This window comes from Podarcis liolepis (genome assembly GCF_965112155.1).
Source record: "Podarcis liolepis genome assembly, chromosome: 12".
NCBI classification, from domain to species: domain Eukaryota; kingdom Metazoa; phylum Chordata; class Lepidosauria; order Squamata; family Lacertidae; genus Podarcis; species Podarcis liolepis.
The window spans coordinates 20679222-20694252 of NC_139563.1; the positions used below are offsets into that span (position 1 = coordinate 20679222).

Here is a 15031-nt window from a genome sequence, read left to right on the forward strand (position 1 = left end):
TTGAAACAAATCAGAATCAAACTGTGGTTTATGATTTGTAACAAAACCATGTTTAATCAGTGTTTCCCCAGTTCAGACATGATGTAGTGCAGTTAGCTTAAAACAGGAAACAGATGCTTCCAATCTCCTTCTCATAGCAATGCTGGAAGAGGGGTGAATTTGTGAGCTTGCATTTTGCTTCTGCTAGTTTATGTAGCACTTTGCATTATGTGCAAAACAACTGTTTTGAGGGCCTGTCTCTTGCTGTCCAGTTAAAATGTCCGGTATCCCCTCCTCCTACACCCTAGATTCAATGTATGGGCTACTAACTGCTTCTGTCTACTAAGAGAAGGGTAAAGCTCCCTCCTGACCCAACACAAATGCACACATTGCTAACAGCCTCCATCACCTGGCGGTGCTAGCAATCCAATCCTATGCAGATTAGGTGCACCTAAAACCACGGTTCCCAACACAATTAAAAGCATAATAAAATACCAAACATTAAAAACCTCCCTAAACAGGGCTGCCTTCAGATGTCTTCTAAAAGTCAGACAGTTGTTTATTTCCTTGACATCTGATGGAAGGGCATTCCACAGGATGGGCGTCACTACCAAGAAGGCCCTCTGCCTGGTTCCCTGCAACCTCGCAGGGAGGGAACCGCCAGAAGGCCCTCAGAGCTGGACTTCAGTGTCCGGGCTGAAGGGTGGGGATGGAGATGCTCCTTCACGTATAGTAGGCTGAGGCCGTTTAGGGCTTTAAAGGTCAGTACCAACACTCCGGACCATAAAGAAGGCTGATCGCCGAAGAATTGATGCTTTTGAATTCTGGTGCTGGAGGAGACTCTTGAGAGTCCCATGGACTGCAAGAAGATCAAACGCATCCATTCTTAAGGAAATCAGCCATGAGTGCTCACTGGAAGGACAGATCATGAAGCTGAGGCTCCAATACTTTGGCCACCTCATGAGAAGAGAAGATTCCCTGGAAAAAAAACCTGATGTTGGGAAAGATGGAGGGCACAAGGAGAATGGGACGGCAGAGGACGAGATGGTTCTTGAAGCTACCAGCATGAGTTTGACCAAACTGCGGGAGGCAGTGGAAGACAAGTGCCTGGCGTGCTCTGGTCCACGGGGTCACGAAGAGTCGGACACGACTAAACGACTAAACAACAACCACCAACACTTTAAATTGTTCTCAGAAACGTACTGGGAGCCAATCTAGGTCTTTCAAGACCAGTGTGATATGGTCTTGGTAGCCACTCCCAGTCATCAGTATTGCTGCCGCATTCTGGATTAGCTGCAGTTTCCGAGTCACCTTCAAAGGTAGCCCAACGTAGAGCACATTGCAGTAGTCCAAGTGGGAGATAACTAAAGCATGCACCACTCTGGCAAGACATTCTGTCTAATTCTGCATGGAATCAGGCTGCAAGCATTGTTTCCTAGTTAAGGAGATGTGGAGAGTTCTAATTTACCAAACCGAAAATGTTGCTGGCAAGTGCCTTAGTTCAAGCCTGGATAGATCTCACAACTAAATACCAGTAAGAAGTCACACGTGGGAACTTAACCTTCCTGCCTGCCCAACTGTATTCCCAAATAACCATCTATTCCATTCCATTTTCTCCAAGGGGGGGGGGGAGTGAGTCTGGCAGCTGTATTTTGTTCTAAGTGAAGTCTCTGGTTTTCAAAGGCAACTCCACATAGACAGCATTACAGTAATCTAGTCCGGAAGTAACCAAACTATGCTATGAGTAACTAATACCAGGCCAACCATCTTTAGGAAATCACGCTAGTGAACAAGCTGTAGCTAGGGAAAGGCACCCCTGATAGAGTTTTCCTTGGATGCACAGGTAGCAGTGGCTATGTTAGAGAGTATCCCAAATTTGTACATGAGCTGCTTCAGAGGGACCACAACTCTGCCCAGAACAAGCTGCATATTCTGACACTGCAGGAACCCATGATCACCAGCATCCTGTCTTCCCTGTGTTTAATTAAAATAATACACACTCTACTCTACAGCTGTTCAGCAACTCAAGTGCTAGACACAAGTATTTTTATAAGCAGAAGTTTTGATTGCACAGGCAAACCTTGTCTGTTTTTAAGTTATTCTTCAATATAACAATTGAAAGAGTTAGTGAAAATCAATAAAAATTGGGGGGGGGACATTTCAGAAAACGATAATTTCAAGACCACTTCTGTAGTAGAGCACAAAATGCTTCTGCTCTTGCACTGGGATGGGTCAAAGTTTTTGGAAAGGGTCTAGATGTCTACTTGCAGGACAAAGAATATTATGTCCTTTTTATTGTAAGTCAAATATGTTCTCCATTATATTGAGATGCACATTATAGATCATTGCAAAATGGCAGCTAGCACCAGAGGTAATAAAACATATGCTATATGAAATACTGAGGAAAAAACAGAACCGCAATGGAACCACTCTGCAAATCTGCTAGGCATAGTAATACACTGGATTAGTTGAAGAATAAGTGACAGAAGTTTTGGAAATTGAGGCCATGATTTACCAGATACAGATGAGATTTCATTGAACCATTTCCAACATATATAGAAGCGATTTTACTACGAGTAATTAAAGAACTGTGAGATGGCAAATTTCTTAATTAAAATCAAACCAACCATCTTCATTTTCAGAAACATCAGACAAACCAACACGAACTTTTTACTACCAAGACTAAGCAAAATAAACACAGAGTTTTTATACAGTTACAGTCTACTATGATCCTATTACTTTAAACATATGGAGACAGTCCTGGAAGCCAATTAGTTGAATTTCAATTTGGTTTTGAGCCTTAAAATCCACACGAGATGGTCCAGGAAAGCTTAGGGAACACCTTTTCTAATATGAGACTTCTCCGGGATCAAGCCTGTAAACATCCTCACCAGATTCCTATTTTATACATATTGATCTCTCTGTGTGTTTAATAACTGGTAGCTTTAATGATGGTTTGGACATTATAATAGTTTTTAATATATTACATGTTTAATCTCTGGAAGCTATTTTAATTTTATAGAAAAGCAATACATCCCTACTTCTATCTTGTATAACCTTCTGGAGTTGGGGGGAAAATGGCACAGATCAATGTTTTGCCAAAGCAACAAATTGGCAGCTCTTCTTTTAGGGAATGCTTTGTAAGGGATATTATTTGAAATTGTCCTTAAGTGTATTTAATACTCATACTCTTTTTGCATTGGAGAAGAAAATATTGCTGCTGATCCAAAAACCTTGAAGAATGTGCAGCTATATCCACTGCTGTACTTGCCTATACAACCTAAAATGTGATTAGCAGCAGCCACTCTAAAAGTTCTCATCATAAGAATGCTTTTCTCTAAACAAGTGCTCTTTCCTTGCTTTTCTCTCTAAACAAGTGATCAGTCATCATCATATTTGATGGACCAATAACAATCATTAGTTAGTGCAACAACACTGTATCAAACACATGTGCCTGCCAGATACAAGGTTTGCACATAGAAGCTTGTTTTTACTCGTGGATCAATACACACACACACACACACACACACACACACACACACCCCTTTACAATATTCAACAGCTATGCATCATTTTTAATATAAATGATAAGAGTTTGAAAACATGAGATTAAAAACCAAACTTGGCATGAGCAAAACTGCTTCTGCTCTTGCATTGGGGTGAGGGTCAAAACCACATTCCAATAACAGCCCTCCATACATTTTGGGCTGTGGCTCTAGGATGGGCCTCTGAACTTTGTTAGAGGCTTTTTATGCGTATGGATAGCTGCTGCTTGAAAGGAGTCCTAAATTTCCCATGCATATACAGTGGTACCTCGGGTTAAGAATTTAATTCATTCCGGAGGCCCGTTCTTAACCTGAAACTGTTCTTAACCTGAAGCACCACTTTAGCTAATGGGGCCTCTCGCTGCCACCGCGCCGAGGGAGCACGATTTCTGTTCTCATCCTGAAGCAAAGTTCTTAACCCGAGGTACTATTTCTGGGTCAGCGGAGTCTGTGACCTGAAGCACCTGTAACCTGAAGCGTCTGTAACCCAAGGTACCACAGTACAGACAACTTGAACCTGGAATCTTGCCTTGGGACAAATTATAAAGATTTTCAAGAGGTCTACATCATTTCCCAAGATTAAGCAAAAATGTTAAGTTCAATGGCACAAAAAGGCATTGAGGCTTAATATTTCCACATTAATAATTTGTGCAGTAAGAGTGGGAGGGAAGCTAGGCTGAGAATATTAGCTGTGTCATAAACTGAATCTTGAGTTTGAGAACTCTCTAATTCTAAAAGTTTAGCTTACAGAAGGGCAATCTCTATGATTCAAACTTTTTAGTCACTAAGTGACAATAGCTACAAAACTAAATTTGCCCAGCAGAATTAACTTACCTGATTTACAGAAAGCAAATGCTACATCTATTTTCCTGACAGAATAATAAAAATACAAATAGCCCAACAAGTGTTAATTTGTCTATTTTGTTTGGTCTGTGCTTATTGGCAATTATGTCAATATGAATTTATGAAGATTACATTTGTCTTTGTTTTATAATTTTATTAATACTTTATATTTAGTTTTCAATAATATTTAAAGGATGGAGTTAACTGAAGACAATATATTTTTCTTTATATGTTTATATAATCCATTTTAAAAATTAATTCAGCTAAAGCCAAAATCGAAAAATGTCTGACAGCTAAATCCTAAACATGTCTACTCTTACAATTAAGTTCTAACAAGTTCAATGGATATAAAATTAGACTTAATTCATTAAAGTGCAAACGAAGACCAGAACAGCCATTTTAAACAACTTAACATTTCAAAGGATGACCTCCAGATTTATCAAACTTTCCTGCCTACTATTATACCTACCATTCTGTTCTAAATTAATTGTGTTAGGAATTATGAAAAATTAAATCTAGCATTCAGCCTGGACACTGAGATTGAGCTCTGAGGGCCTTCTGGCAGTTCCCTCACTGCAAAAAGTGAGGTAACAGGGAACCAGGAAGAGGGCCTTCTCAATAGTCGCACCAGCCGTGGGGAACACCCTCCCATCAGATGCCAAGGAAATAAACAACTATCTTACTTTTAGAAGACATCTGAAGGTAGCACTGTACATGTATAGGGAAGTTTTTAATGTTTAATGTCTTAGTGTGTTGTAATTTGTTGGAAGCTGCAGAGTGGCTGGGGTAACCCAGTCAGGTGGGTGGTAAGCAAGCAGACAGACAAACAAATTAAATAATTATTATCATCATCATCAGAAAGCTAATCCACTAGGAAACCGCCCCATGATCAGGCATTCAATTAGTGTCTCTCGTGGTTTTTATATCACACAGAACTTTCAGGGACCCCACAAAGGTCTCCAAGAGGCAGTAACATCAAAGTCCTGCTTTTTTACACCCAACATGGTCACATACAAAGCTTCACACTCATTCCTGTCAACGAGGAAACATGCAAGAGCCCACTTGGGTACTACTGCACAACCAAATGGATCAATATACTTCTGGAGTGGCTGTTCAGCCTAACAGCTTCTGCTACCTTCCCCCAATTTTCATATTTTCAAGTTTATACCCACCTACCCAGTACAGTACGTTCCTTCCAAGTTCTAGCCAAGGAAAGGCATTTTCAAGAAGGACGTGCCCCTGCTCCAGGTACAAAGTGATCATACCAGTATCTCAGTTTCAAAACGGGGTTCAACATTAAGAGCAAGATCTTTAAATTGTAAGCAACTGAAGTTTAGGCCTTACGTTATTTTCTCGAAAGGATGAATACCTCCAAGATTAAATTTATTCTACAATTTTTAAAATGACAAGCACACATTTACTACCTTTGAGTTTACTTCCAAGCAAATTGGTCAAGATGATCTGTATTAATTTCTACATGGACTATGGGAGCAAGATGATTCCCACGGTGGTACTATATACAATGGTGACTGCCCACTGATTGAAGGGATCCATCGGCAGAACAGGGAGGGAAGTAATTTTGGGTGATCTTCCTAAATTTGCTCCAGAGAGTTACTCAACTCCCTAAAAATTGTCTCCCTGCCCATTCTACTGATGCTAGTAAAGTCACAATTGCATACCATCCTTTAAAAATGAAGCTCCCCGCAGAAACATTCTTGACGTACGGTACTAAGATATTGGCAAATATAACACATTACCTTATATTTTAATACTGCTACCCCTATTTTCTAACCAAAGATGAACAAGTCACTGATACTGTGAATGAAGAATCCATGCAAGTCTAAACATCTAATACCCTGAAGCATGGATCTGTGACACAGGTGCATTTAAAAGGTAAATACTGGAGATGTGCATCATCTCTGTGTACCTCCAAAATTATGAGTCCAAAAGAGGTGATTTGTGTGAGCTTTTCATAGTCCCAAGTCAAATTGAACTGTTAATGCACTTTGAGTCAGATGACAGACTCCCTAAAGTCTCAACTCACTTTGTGGACTCAGTTGCCCTTAAAGCACTGCATTTTTAAAGTGCATGTTGTTGTTGTTGTTGTTGTTATTTTAAGTACAGCGGTACCTCGAGTTACAAACGCTTCAGGTTACAAACTCCGCTAACCTGGAAGTTACCTCGAGTTGAGAACTTTGCCCTAGGATGAGAATGGAACTCGTGTGCCAGTGGTGCAGCAGCAGCAAGAGGCCCCATTAGCAAAAGCACGCCTCTAGTAAAGAACAGTTTCAGGTTAAGAACGGACCTCTGGAATGAATTAAGTTCATAACTAGAGGTACCACTGTAAAGCCAAGCTGACTAGAGAAACACTAAGCTCTGATGGGGAGGGAGCAGGAGGGCAAGGAGAATCTTTCAGTTTGATGAAGAGGTCTAGATTTTAATCACAATTAATTGTTTTCCAGAGCACACCAATTTGGGGGGGAAATGTTCAAGAAAACATTAAAAATTGCTGCTCATTTCAATCTATGCTGTTTATTTTAACCTATGCTATTTTCCCCCCAATGCCAACACCCCTTCTCTATGCAAGTCAATGGTGGTATGTCACAAAAAGAAAAGGCTATATCCCAAAAAATCATTGATGGGGGCAGAAGCCCACCCCAAATCTACCAATGACCCTAGGTGTAATAAAATCCTTTCAGGGTGATATTTTACCCACTCCAGTCTTTCCTGGGGGTGTTTCTCCTCCACAGCTACCATGTTATGATTCCTACCACAACCACCCCAAAATAGTAAAAATCATGGCTTTGAAGGGGAATTACTGCAGCTGAAATTTGGCAATTTCACCCCCACTAAAGTGGGGAGCATGCCTGCAAATTGCAACCACACTTGGCAGAAAATAACAGGATTTTTTTCTTTTAACAAACTTTTAAAATTCCCGGATGCATCTGCCTCTAAATTGGCAGGCTTAATCCACTCTGGATCCACTCTTCAAAGTGTTTTAGAGAGTATCTTAGAGGGTATAATAGTCAATTCAACTTACAAGTAGGAATGAACATATGAGCAGCAGATAACATTAAATAAAGGAAGATTTGAGAAGAAATTGGGTGGAATAATAGATTATGCAGCCGACAAAAGACTACCTAGAATGCCATGGAGAGATGGACTGGGAAGTCCAAGGACAAGAGAATGATGAGTATTGTATGATGTATTTATAAGTTGTAAAAATGCATTAAAAATACAAAAAAATCCACTCTGGAGGGGCTGCTATGCCTGAAAACCCCATCCACTTCTGTGAAGGGGGAGGTGGTTATGGACATTTTTTGATTCCCCATAATAGTTAACAGAAAGAAAAGAGAGCTTGATTTTTTATCATATCCAATTTAGTTCTGAGTAACAGAATTGGCGACTTTTCAAAGCTACAGATACAAGTTGAATTTTGTGGCAGTTGCACACCTGTAGTAAAAACTACTAAAGGCCCATTACTCTACTAGTGTGGCAGAAAAGCATCACAGGCCTGTAGGCAGATGCTGCCTTTACCAGATCAGCAGCTTCATCAATGCTATTCCAGTACTGGAGGAAAGTCCTAACACTACCCATGAATATAACATGAAAACCTCGGGAACAGGGAGCAAGGGGCAAGGAGAAGGTGGGGACATGGGACATACACAATCCCATAGTTTCAGAAGCAGCCCCATTCATCCAGCATTAGTGAGAATCTCCAGTGGAGTATTGGAATGAGACTTTCTCTTTTTAGACTTCTTGAGATGTAGTTATACTTCATGCAAGATGGCACTGTAGTTGTCCCTTCATCACAACAGCTATAGATAAGAACAGGATTTGGGCTGTCAATTACAACCTTCAAAGTGCAGTGGCGAATATGAAATATGACAGAACCTGAAAAGTTTCTTCTTCTATAGCACTAGGGTGCAGTCATTATCAGAGCACTTAACTACAACAATATGATAGCTGTGTGACAGTAAGGATACCTAACATGATAATTTGTCAAAAACAAAAACCTCCTCACTGTCCCAAGAAACTTAATGCCTTAGCATTAAAGAAAATGCTTCATGGAATTACTGTTATTTCTATTCTTACAAATCTCAAATAACCACGTAATAGGTTTTATTACAATAACATGGTATATAAATTTTGTTTAATAAAACCAAGACACAAGAACTGTGTTAACTCACTGCATTAAGAACTTGTTTTATATATTGTTTACTTCAATAATTGTTCACTTTATTTTATTCATAACATTTGTATCCCTATCTTTCGACATATAGCTCTTTTCAGAGTATTTATGGTAAACCCCATTATCTTCATAATTTCCCTGAATGCAAGGTTTGGCTGAGTGAGATGTGTAGCTTCCCAAGACCATCCAGCAAGCTTTAAGCTTGAGTAAATGTATCTGAAGCCAGATACCTCCAGTACAGGGGCATTACACTACGCTGTCTCTCTTGTAAACTGTACTTAACGGGAAGAACAAATTTTATATCAGGCACATGAAGGTCTGCCTACCAAAAGACACAGTATCATTTCCTTCAAACGCCACCATGCTAGATTGCACTGGAGGGCAGTTTCTACAAAAAGCCCAGGTTTATGAAGCTGTCCTGACTAGACAACAAAAGCAGCCAGGTCTAAAGCCCCCTAACACAGGGATAAGGAACCTGTGGCAGTGTTGTGAATGAACTGAAATAATGGTGAGGTAAATTCTTCACCTCAATGAATGTGCTTTGTTTTGGTGCAAGATTTATTTCAATTACTAGCAGTATTTTGAATACAAATCAGTTAAAGTTTAACTCACCACCATCCCTTTCTCTAACTCTGTGAGTATGCATGCTTTTAGCTTTACTGTGTCCAGTGTTGTCACCATACTTGTTTTCAGGGCTATCAGATCGCCGCAACATTTTATTTGGTGGTGAAGGGTCTGTGGTGTCTCGCATCTTGTCATGCCGGTGATCACCACCACTGGGGTGACTCTTTGATGAGTATTTAAGAGCCTGAAAGAAATAACAAGAACAGATTTCTCAAGCTGTGTTTTGAAATATATTTTTAAAAAAGTTTGCCATGCAGCATAGAGAAGCTGCTGTCCAAAATAAATCAAGCCTAGAAATCCTCTTAAGTCATGGAACTAGTTTCACATTTGTCTAGATCCTAACTAGTGCTATGTCATTTTACAAACTTAATAGCAAGTAATTCTGGGTTTTTCAACCCTAATTCCAATTTATTACAAACATTCTATTTCCAATACAGTATTGGGATTTATTCAGAGTAGTACAATTAACACGATGCCTATGTTCAACCAAGTCAAGCTTCTTTTTGATGTGCTACATCATAACTATGTATATTTCATTGTGTTTAATGGGAGACTATTCTCAAATAAGTCTTAAGTACCACCTTGGCTGAAACACCTTGGACTATGCACACAGTCCAACAGAATTATTTCATCTGCAGGATGCAGAATGTTTTTATTTATTTACTAAATGGAGAATACCTTTTACCATATACAGGTGACACTGAAAAATCTTTAAGGCATTTGATACCAGTTTCAATAACACATTCTCTCCATTTCCCCCCTTAAAAATATATCCCACACAATCTAACCAAATAGTCAATGTTAACCAGTGGTACCGCTCATCTATGAACGGAGATTAATTGTTACGCACTTTAAAGAGCGGGGAGATTTCTGGCAAAAGAATCAAAGGGCTTGATAGATTTTGTAGTAGTACGAGTGGAAATATGCAGCTTTGTAGCATCCACACCACCTTGTGTTATACTAAACACAACAGAGCCTTGTCCAGAACCTCTCTCCATCTGCCCCTTTTCACAAGGCTGTGTGATGAATGTTTACATTAGATGTGCTGTCACTGACTGCAGCCTCCAGTTGTCAAAGCTGCCTCTTTCATCTGATCACTCAGGTATGTAAGTGTAGTGGTCAAATAACCCCCTGTAAATGACCGTATTTACACCTCCAGCCCTCCCTAGCCTTTTAACACTGGGGAGATGACAAAGGGAAAGCCTCAAATGTTCCCCCCCCACACACACACAGCTTCACTCCGGCCATTTCCCAAATTTTTTCTGGGGTACCTTCAACATGGTCCCAATTTAAAGTTTTCTCAGTTGACAGAAAGGGTTTGAGGAACTAGAATTCCCTTCGGGCTTTACTACAAGCCCAAGGCCTAGAACCTATCCCGGCTCCTATCTCGTCTCCTACGGCAAGGGAAGACGGTCAGCGGCACTCGGGAAGCCTTTTCGGACTCGGGTTCCGGCCGCTTACCGCCATCCCATGGGTTTCGCTGGGGGGGGGGGAAGGAAAAAAAGAAAAAACAATGCCGCCCTCCGCCTCCTGCGGCCCGCATCGGGCCTAGGCCTCTCGCTTCCTTGCCCCGCCGCCAAGCGCCTCTCGCCGCCTCAGCTCGCGCTCAAGCCCTCGCGGTCGCGGGGGTAAGAGAGCAAGCAAGAGTCAGAGTCGCCGCCGCCCCCTTGCCCCCTCCCGGCCCGCCGCGCGCGGAGCAGAGCGAAGGGAAGCGGTTGGCTCCCCTCCCCCGCGGCCTGCAGCGGCGGCCGAGGCCTGCGCTCGAGTAGTTTCGCTCGCCCTCCCACACTCCAGTTACTGCCGCCGCCGCCGCAGGGGCCTATCGGTGTGTGGGGCTGCGGCGGGCGAAGAAGTCGGTACCTGGTAGGGCTGCGAGTCCCCCTTGCGGTCGTGACAGCTGGAAAGAGAGGAGAAAAAGACGTTACGTTAGCGAGCGACCGTTACTGGCCGTTGGTATTGAGGGTGGGGGTGGGGGTAGGAAAAAGAGAGAGAGAAGAGAGAGAGTAAGACGGGAGGAGGGCGGAACGAGAAAGGGGGTTATTTACCCATCATTGAGTCTTTGCTTATTCCTCGCATACATTACCATCAATGCCCGGCCTGTGTGTGAGAGACTGAGGGGACCAGGAGGGCGCGGCCGGGCCACGGGCGCCGCCGAGGGGGGAGGGGGAGGCAGCGCTCCGACCGGGGACAGGGAAGAGGAGGAGGAGGGGGAGGGAGGGAGGAGGAGGCGGAGGAGGGGCGGCTCAGGCAGCTCGGCTGTGAGGGGAAGCAGCGCTCACGGGCCCATCTCCTCCTCTCCGCACCAGCGAGAAGGAGAGGCGCCCCCGCAGGACGGACACACGCGCACAGCGGGGCGCGGGAGGCACAAGGCGGCCGCGTCCCCTTCGCTGCTGCCACTGGCCGCCTTCGCTCGCTCGCTCGCCCTCCGCCGCCGCCGCCAACACCTCCTCCCCCCTCCCTTCAGCTACAGCTCCAGCTCCCAACACTACCGCCGTCCGACTACATCCGGGAAACTCGGACGCCGCCGCCTTCGCTTAACGTCGGCTGATATCGGCTCTTTCCGCCAAAGCTCCTCCCATTCCATCCAGTCCTTTTTTCTTTTTTGAACCCACCCTCTTTCTTAAGTCTATGCCCCGCCTCCTCCCTTCCGGATGCTAAGGCGAGTTCCTTCGGGAAACATCGGCCATTTCCGTCAGGCTCCGACAAGCCCTCCCTTGGGTTGTTTGGTTTTTTTTAGCCTCCCTTCGCTCTCTGTTCGGTCGCTGCAGTTTCGGTAGTCTCCGTGCAGCCTGCAGCCCTCGCATTCGGGCGGCACCGGCTGTCTCCGTCACGGATCGCTGTCTCCACTTCGACTATTTCCGCAAGGGGAAGGAGAAACGCCGCCACAATCGGTTATTCCCGTATCTCCCCCCCCCATCTTAATCCTCCGAGAATGAGCTCCGGAAATACGCTCGTAAAGTGGTGGATAAATTCAAGCTAGGTGGCTTGGAGTTTTTCTTTGGTTCCTGTTTCGGCTGAACGACGTTCTCTGCTGGGATAACGGAAACGCGTTTTGTTCCATCCCCGACGAAGCCGAAGTTACCGAGTGGGCGTTACCGGAGGTGAGGATGAAGAACTAGAAAAATGTAGCTATGAATCGGACTTTCGTAGAATTATAGAGTTGGAAGAAGCCCGGGGGTCATCTAGGCCAAGCCCCTGTAATTTAAAACAAAACGTCACCAGAACCATTTCTGCACTGTGTGTAGTTTGTGCAATAGTTTGAATCTCCAAGGAAAGCCTTCTGGGGTGGGGACACGAAAGCGTCCTATTTGCATGCCTATCCAGGAGTAAAACGCGTTCAGTTATGCGTGTTCCAGGTAACTAGGTAGACACGCTTCGCCCAGAGCCCTCTGTGGACACTTAAGACGCGATCCCATCCCGCTTGCCCGAGAGTGAGCGCCTATGGACCTAAATGGGATTTACTCCAAGCTCCACCGAGCTGAAGCGGGGCACAGATTTCCGAGCGAGCCTTTGCAGAAGCTACAGTCCCGGGCGGGCTTATTGAGCAAGAGGCGCCTTTCCTTCCAAACTAAGCGCCGCGCAACGCTTGACTTGGGCGGGGCTGACGCCGCATCAACCCGCCAGGGCGTTTGCTTGCGGGAGGGGAAGAAGTAAGGGCCGCCGCGACCTCAACGCTCGCAGTGCGCAGCCGCGGAGGTGTTCGCTTCCCTGTTGTCCGCGCCGAGGTGCCCAGTGGCTGCTGCGGGCCCCGCCCCCTCTCGGCGCCTCATTCCGAGCGATCCGCGGCAGGAAGGAGGGCGACAACGGAGCTATTCTGGGAGGCACGTGGGCGGCCGCTGGTCTATTCTGGGTCCGGGGGAAAACAGCTGCCCGCAGCGCGGAGGCGAAGCAAGGAGGGCGGGTTGCCGGGGAGGCATCTCCCCCAACTGGTGGCTGGGCGCCGCCGCTGCTTGCTTTTCTTTTGCAGCTTTAGCGGAAGGTTTTGAGGGGAGAGAGAATACAGTGGTACCTCGGGTTTAGTACTTAATTCGTTCCGGAGGTCTGTACTTAACCTGAAACTGTACTTAACCTGAAGCACCACTTTAGCTAATGGGGCCTCCCGCTGCAGCCGCGCTGCGAGAGCACGATTTCTGTTCTCATCCTGAAGCAATGTTCTTAACCTGAAGCACAATTTCTGGGTTAGCGGAGTCTGCAACCTGAAGCGTATGTAACCCGAGGTACCACTGTGCAGCCAGCGCGAAGCTCCCTTTCCCCTTTATGGATGTGCAGGAAAGAGTAGGGATCTTCTCCCTCAAGGGCACTTGAAAAGCTGCGCTTTCAAAAGCCAAACTTACTCCTGCGCAGGCGCCTGTGCTGGAGGATTCCTCTAGCAACAAAATCAAAAGTAGTAGAGTCCCTGTTTGCAGGCTGAGATTGGATGAGTTTGGGGACTACTCTCTTGTGGGTTGCACAGGAAGGGGCCTCTCCCTCGAAGGTGAGATGCCTGAGCCCTCCAGACAGAAAAGTTCTAGTAGCTGGCCTATTTCTCACTCCCCTCCTTTCAACTCCAGGGTCAGAATCCTAAGGCAGCCGTTCCGGAAATTGTGGGAGAAAAGTGCCCTGGAGACTTGCTGTATTACCCTAAGTGTATTTATTTAGGAGTTAAGCACAGTTGAGCTTCTACTAGTACAGGTAGCCTTAATGGTGCATTACCTTCTATTACCAGCAAACGTACAAGTTAAGCAGGCGCTATAGAGGTAAGGAAGCAAATGCTTAGGCAGGCTTGGATTCTTCTCAGCACCCTTAAACCCTGCAAATCTCCCCAGAAACCTTACTTAAACTGCAGTAAATCAATCCTGAATAGTCTGGTGCACATGTTGCCTGTGTATTTACTTTTCTAAGCCATCCTATAGCTAGAGAGCACTTTAATAGCCCTATCCTAGGACAAATAATAATAATTTATTATTTATACCCCACCCATCTGGCTGAGTTTCCCCAGCCACTCTGGGCAGCTCCCAATTGAGTGTTAAAAACAATACAGCATTAAATATTAAAAACTTCCCTAAACAGGGCTGCCTTAAGATGTCTTTTAAAGATAGGATAGCTGCTTATTTCCTTGACATCTGATGGGAGGGTGTTCCACAGGGTGGGCACCACTACCGAGAAAACCCTCTGTCTGGTTCCCTGTAGCCTCACTTCTTGCAATGAGGGAACCGCCAGAAGGCCCTTGGCACTAGATCTCAGTGTCCGAGGCTGAACGATGGGGATGGAGACACTCCTTCAGATATACAGGACCGAGGCTGTTTAGGGTTTTAAAGGTCAACACCAACACTTTGAATTATTATTAGCATGAGAACCTTGTGAGAGAAGCAGGGAGGGCAAGGGGAGATTAATCCTTCAATTCTTTCCCCTATTCTGTTCTTCCTCAGTGCTCCTCTCCCATGCCTATCAAGGCACATGCATTCATATAATTTCACTCCTGCATCATTCATACATGGAGTTGTGCATCTACACATTCTCTTGCACACAGCACTTAAGTGCACACATTTTAGAGCCGTCTCAAAATATCAGCAGCTTCATAACGTCTTGGAAAATACCATTGGCCACTTGCATGTCAGAGTGGAAGAAGTTAAAAGTAATGGCAAAATAGGATCCTTGGAAACTTACTCAGATAGTTTCCTTAATCACATTTTCTACAATTGATATTGACACTTCCATTATGTATGTGCTGGTTTTACAGTGTTGCTCAAAAGCACTTAGCAATTTTTCTTTCCTCTTTTTAAATTATAAAATACAGGCAGACAGTAGTGAGATCAGCTGGTGGAAGCAGGAATCATTTCCTTCTCCTCTGAAGGGTGGAGCCAGCAGG

General features: G+C 44.4%; 1 protein-coding gene across 5 annotated transcripts in view; it reads right to left on the reverse strand.

The window, feature by feature from the left end:
* WAC (WW domain containing adaptor with coiled-coil) overlaps positions 1-12283 on the reverse strand; it is a 47305-nt gene extending 35022 nt beyond the window's left edge. For 2 of the 5 annotated variants that reach the window (XM_083466895.1, XM_083466894.1), the window contains exons 1-3: positions 11673-12283; positions 11044-11080; positions 9172-9367 (exon numbers count right to left, since the gene is read on the reverse strand). In XM_083466895.1, coding sequence (XP_083323021.1) covers positions 9172-9367; positions 11044-11080; positions 11673-11767 — 328 coding nt within the window. In that variant the 5' untranslated portion in view covers positions 11768-12283. Of the gene's footprint in view, positions 1-9171; positions 9368-11043; positions 11081-11228 lie in introns of all 5 variants that reach the window. The other 3 variants (XM_083466896.1, XM_083466897.1, XM_083466898.1) reach the window with 3 other exon arrangements.
* Between the last annotated feature and the right edge of the window lie 2748 nt (positions 12284-15031).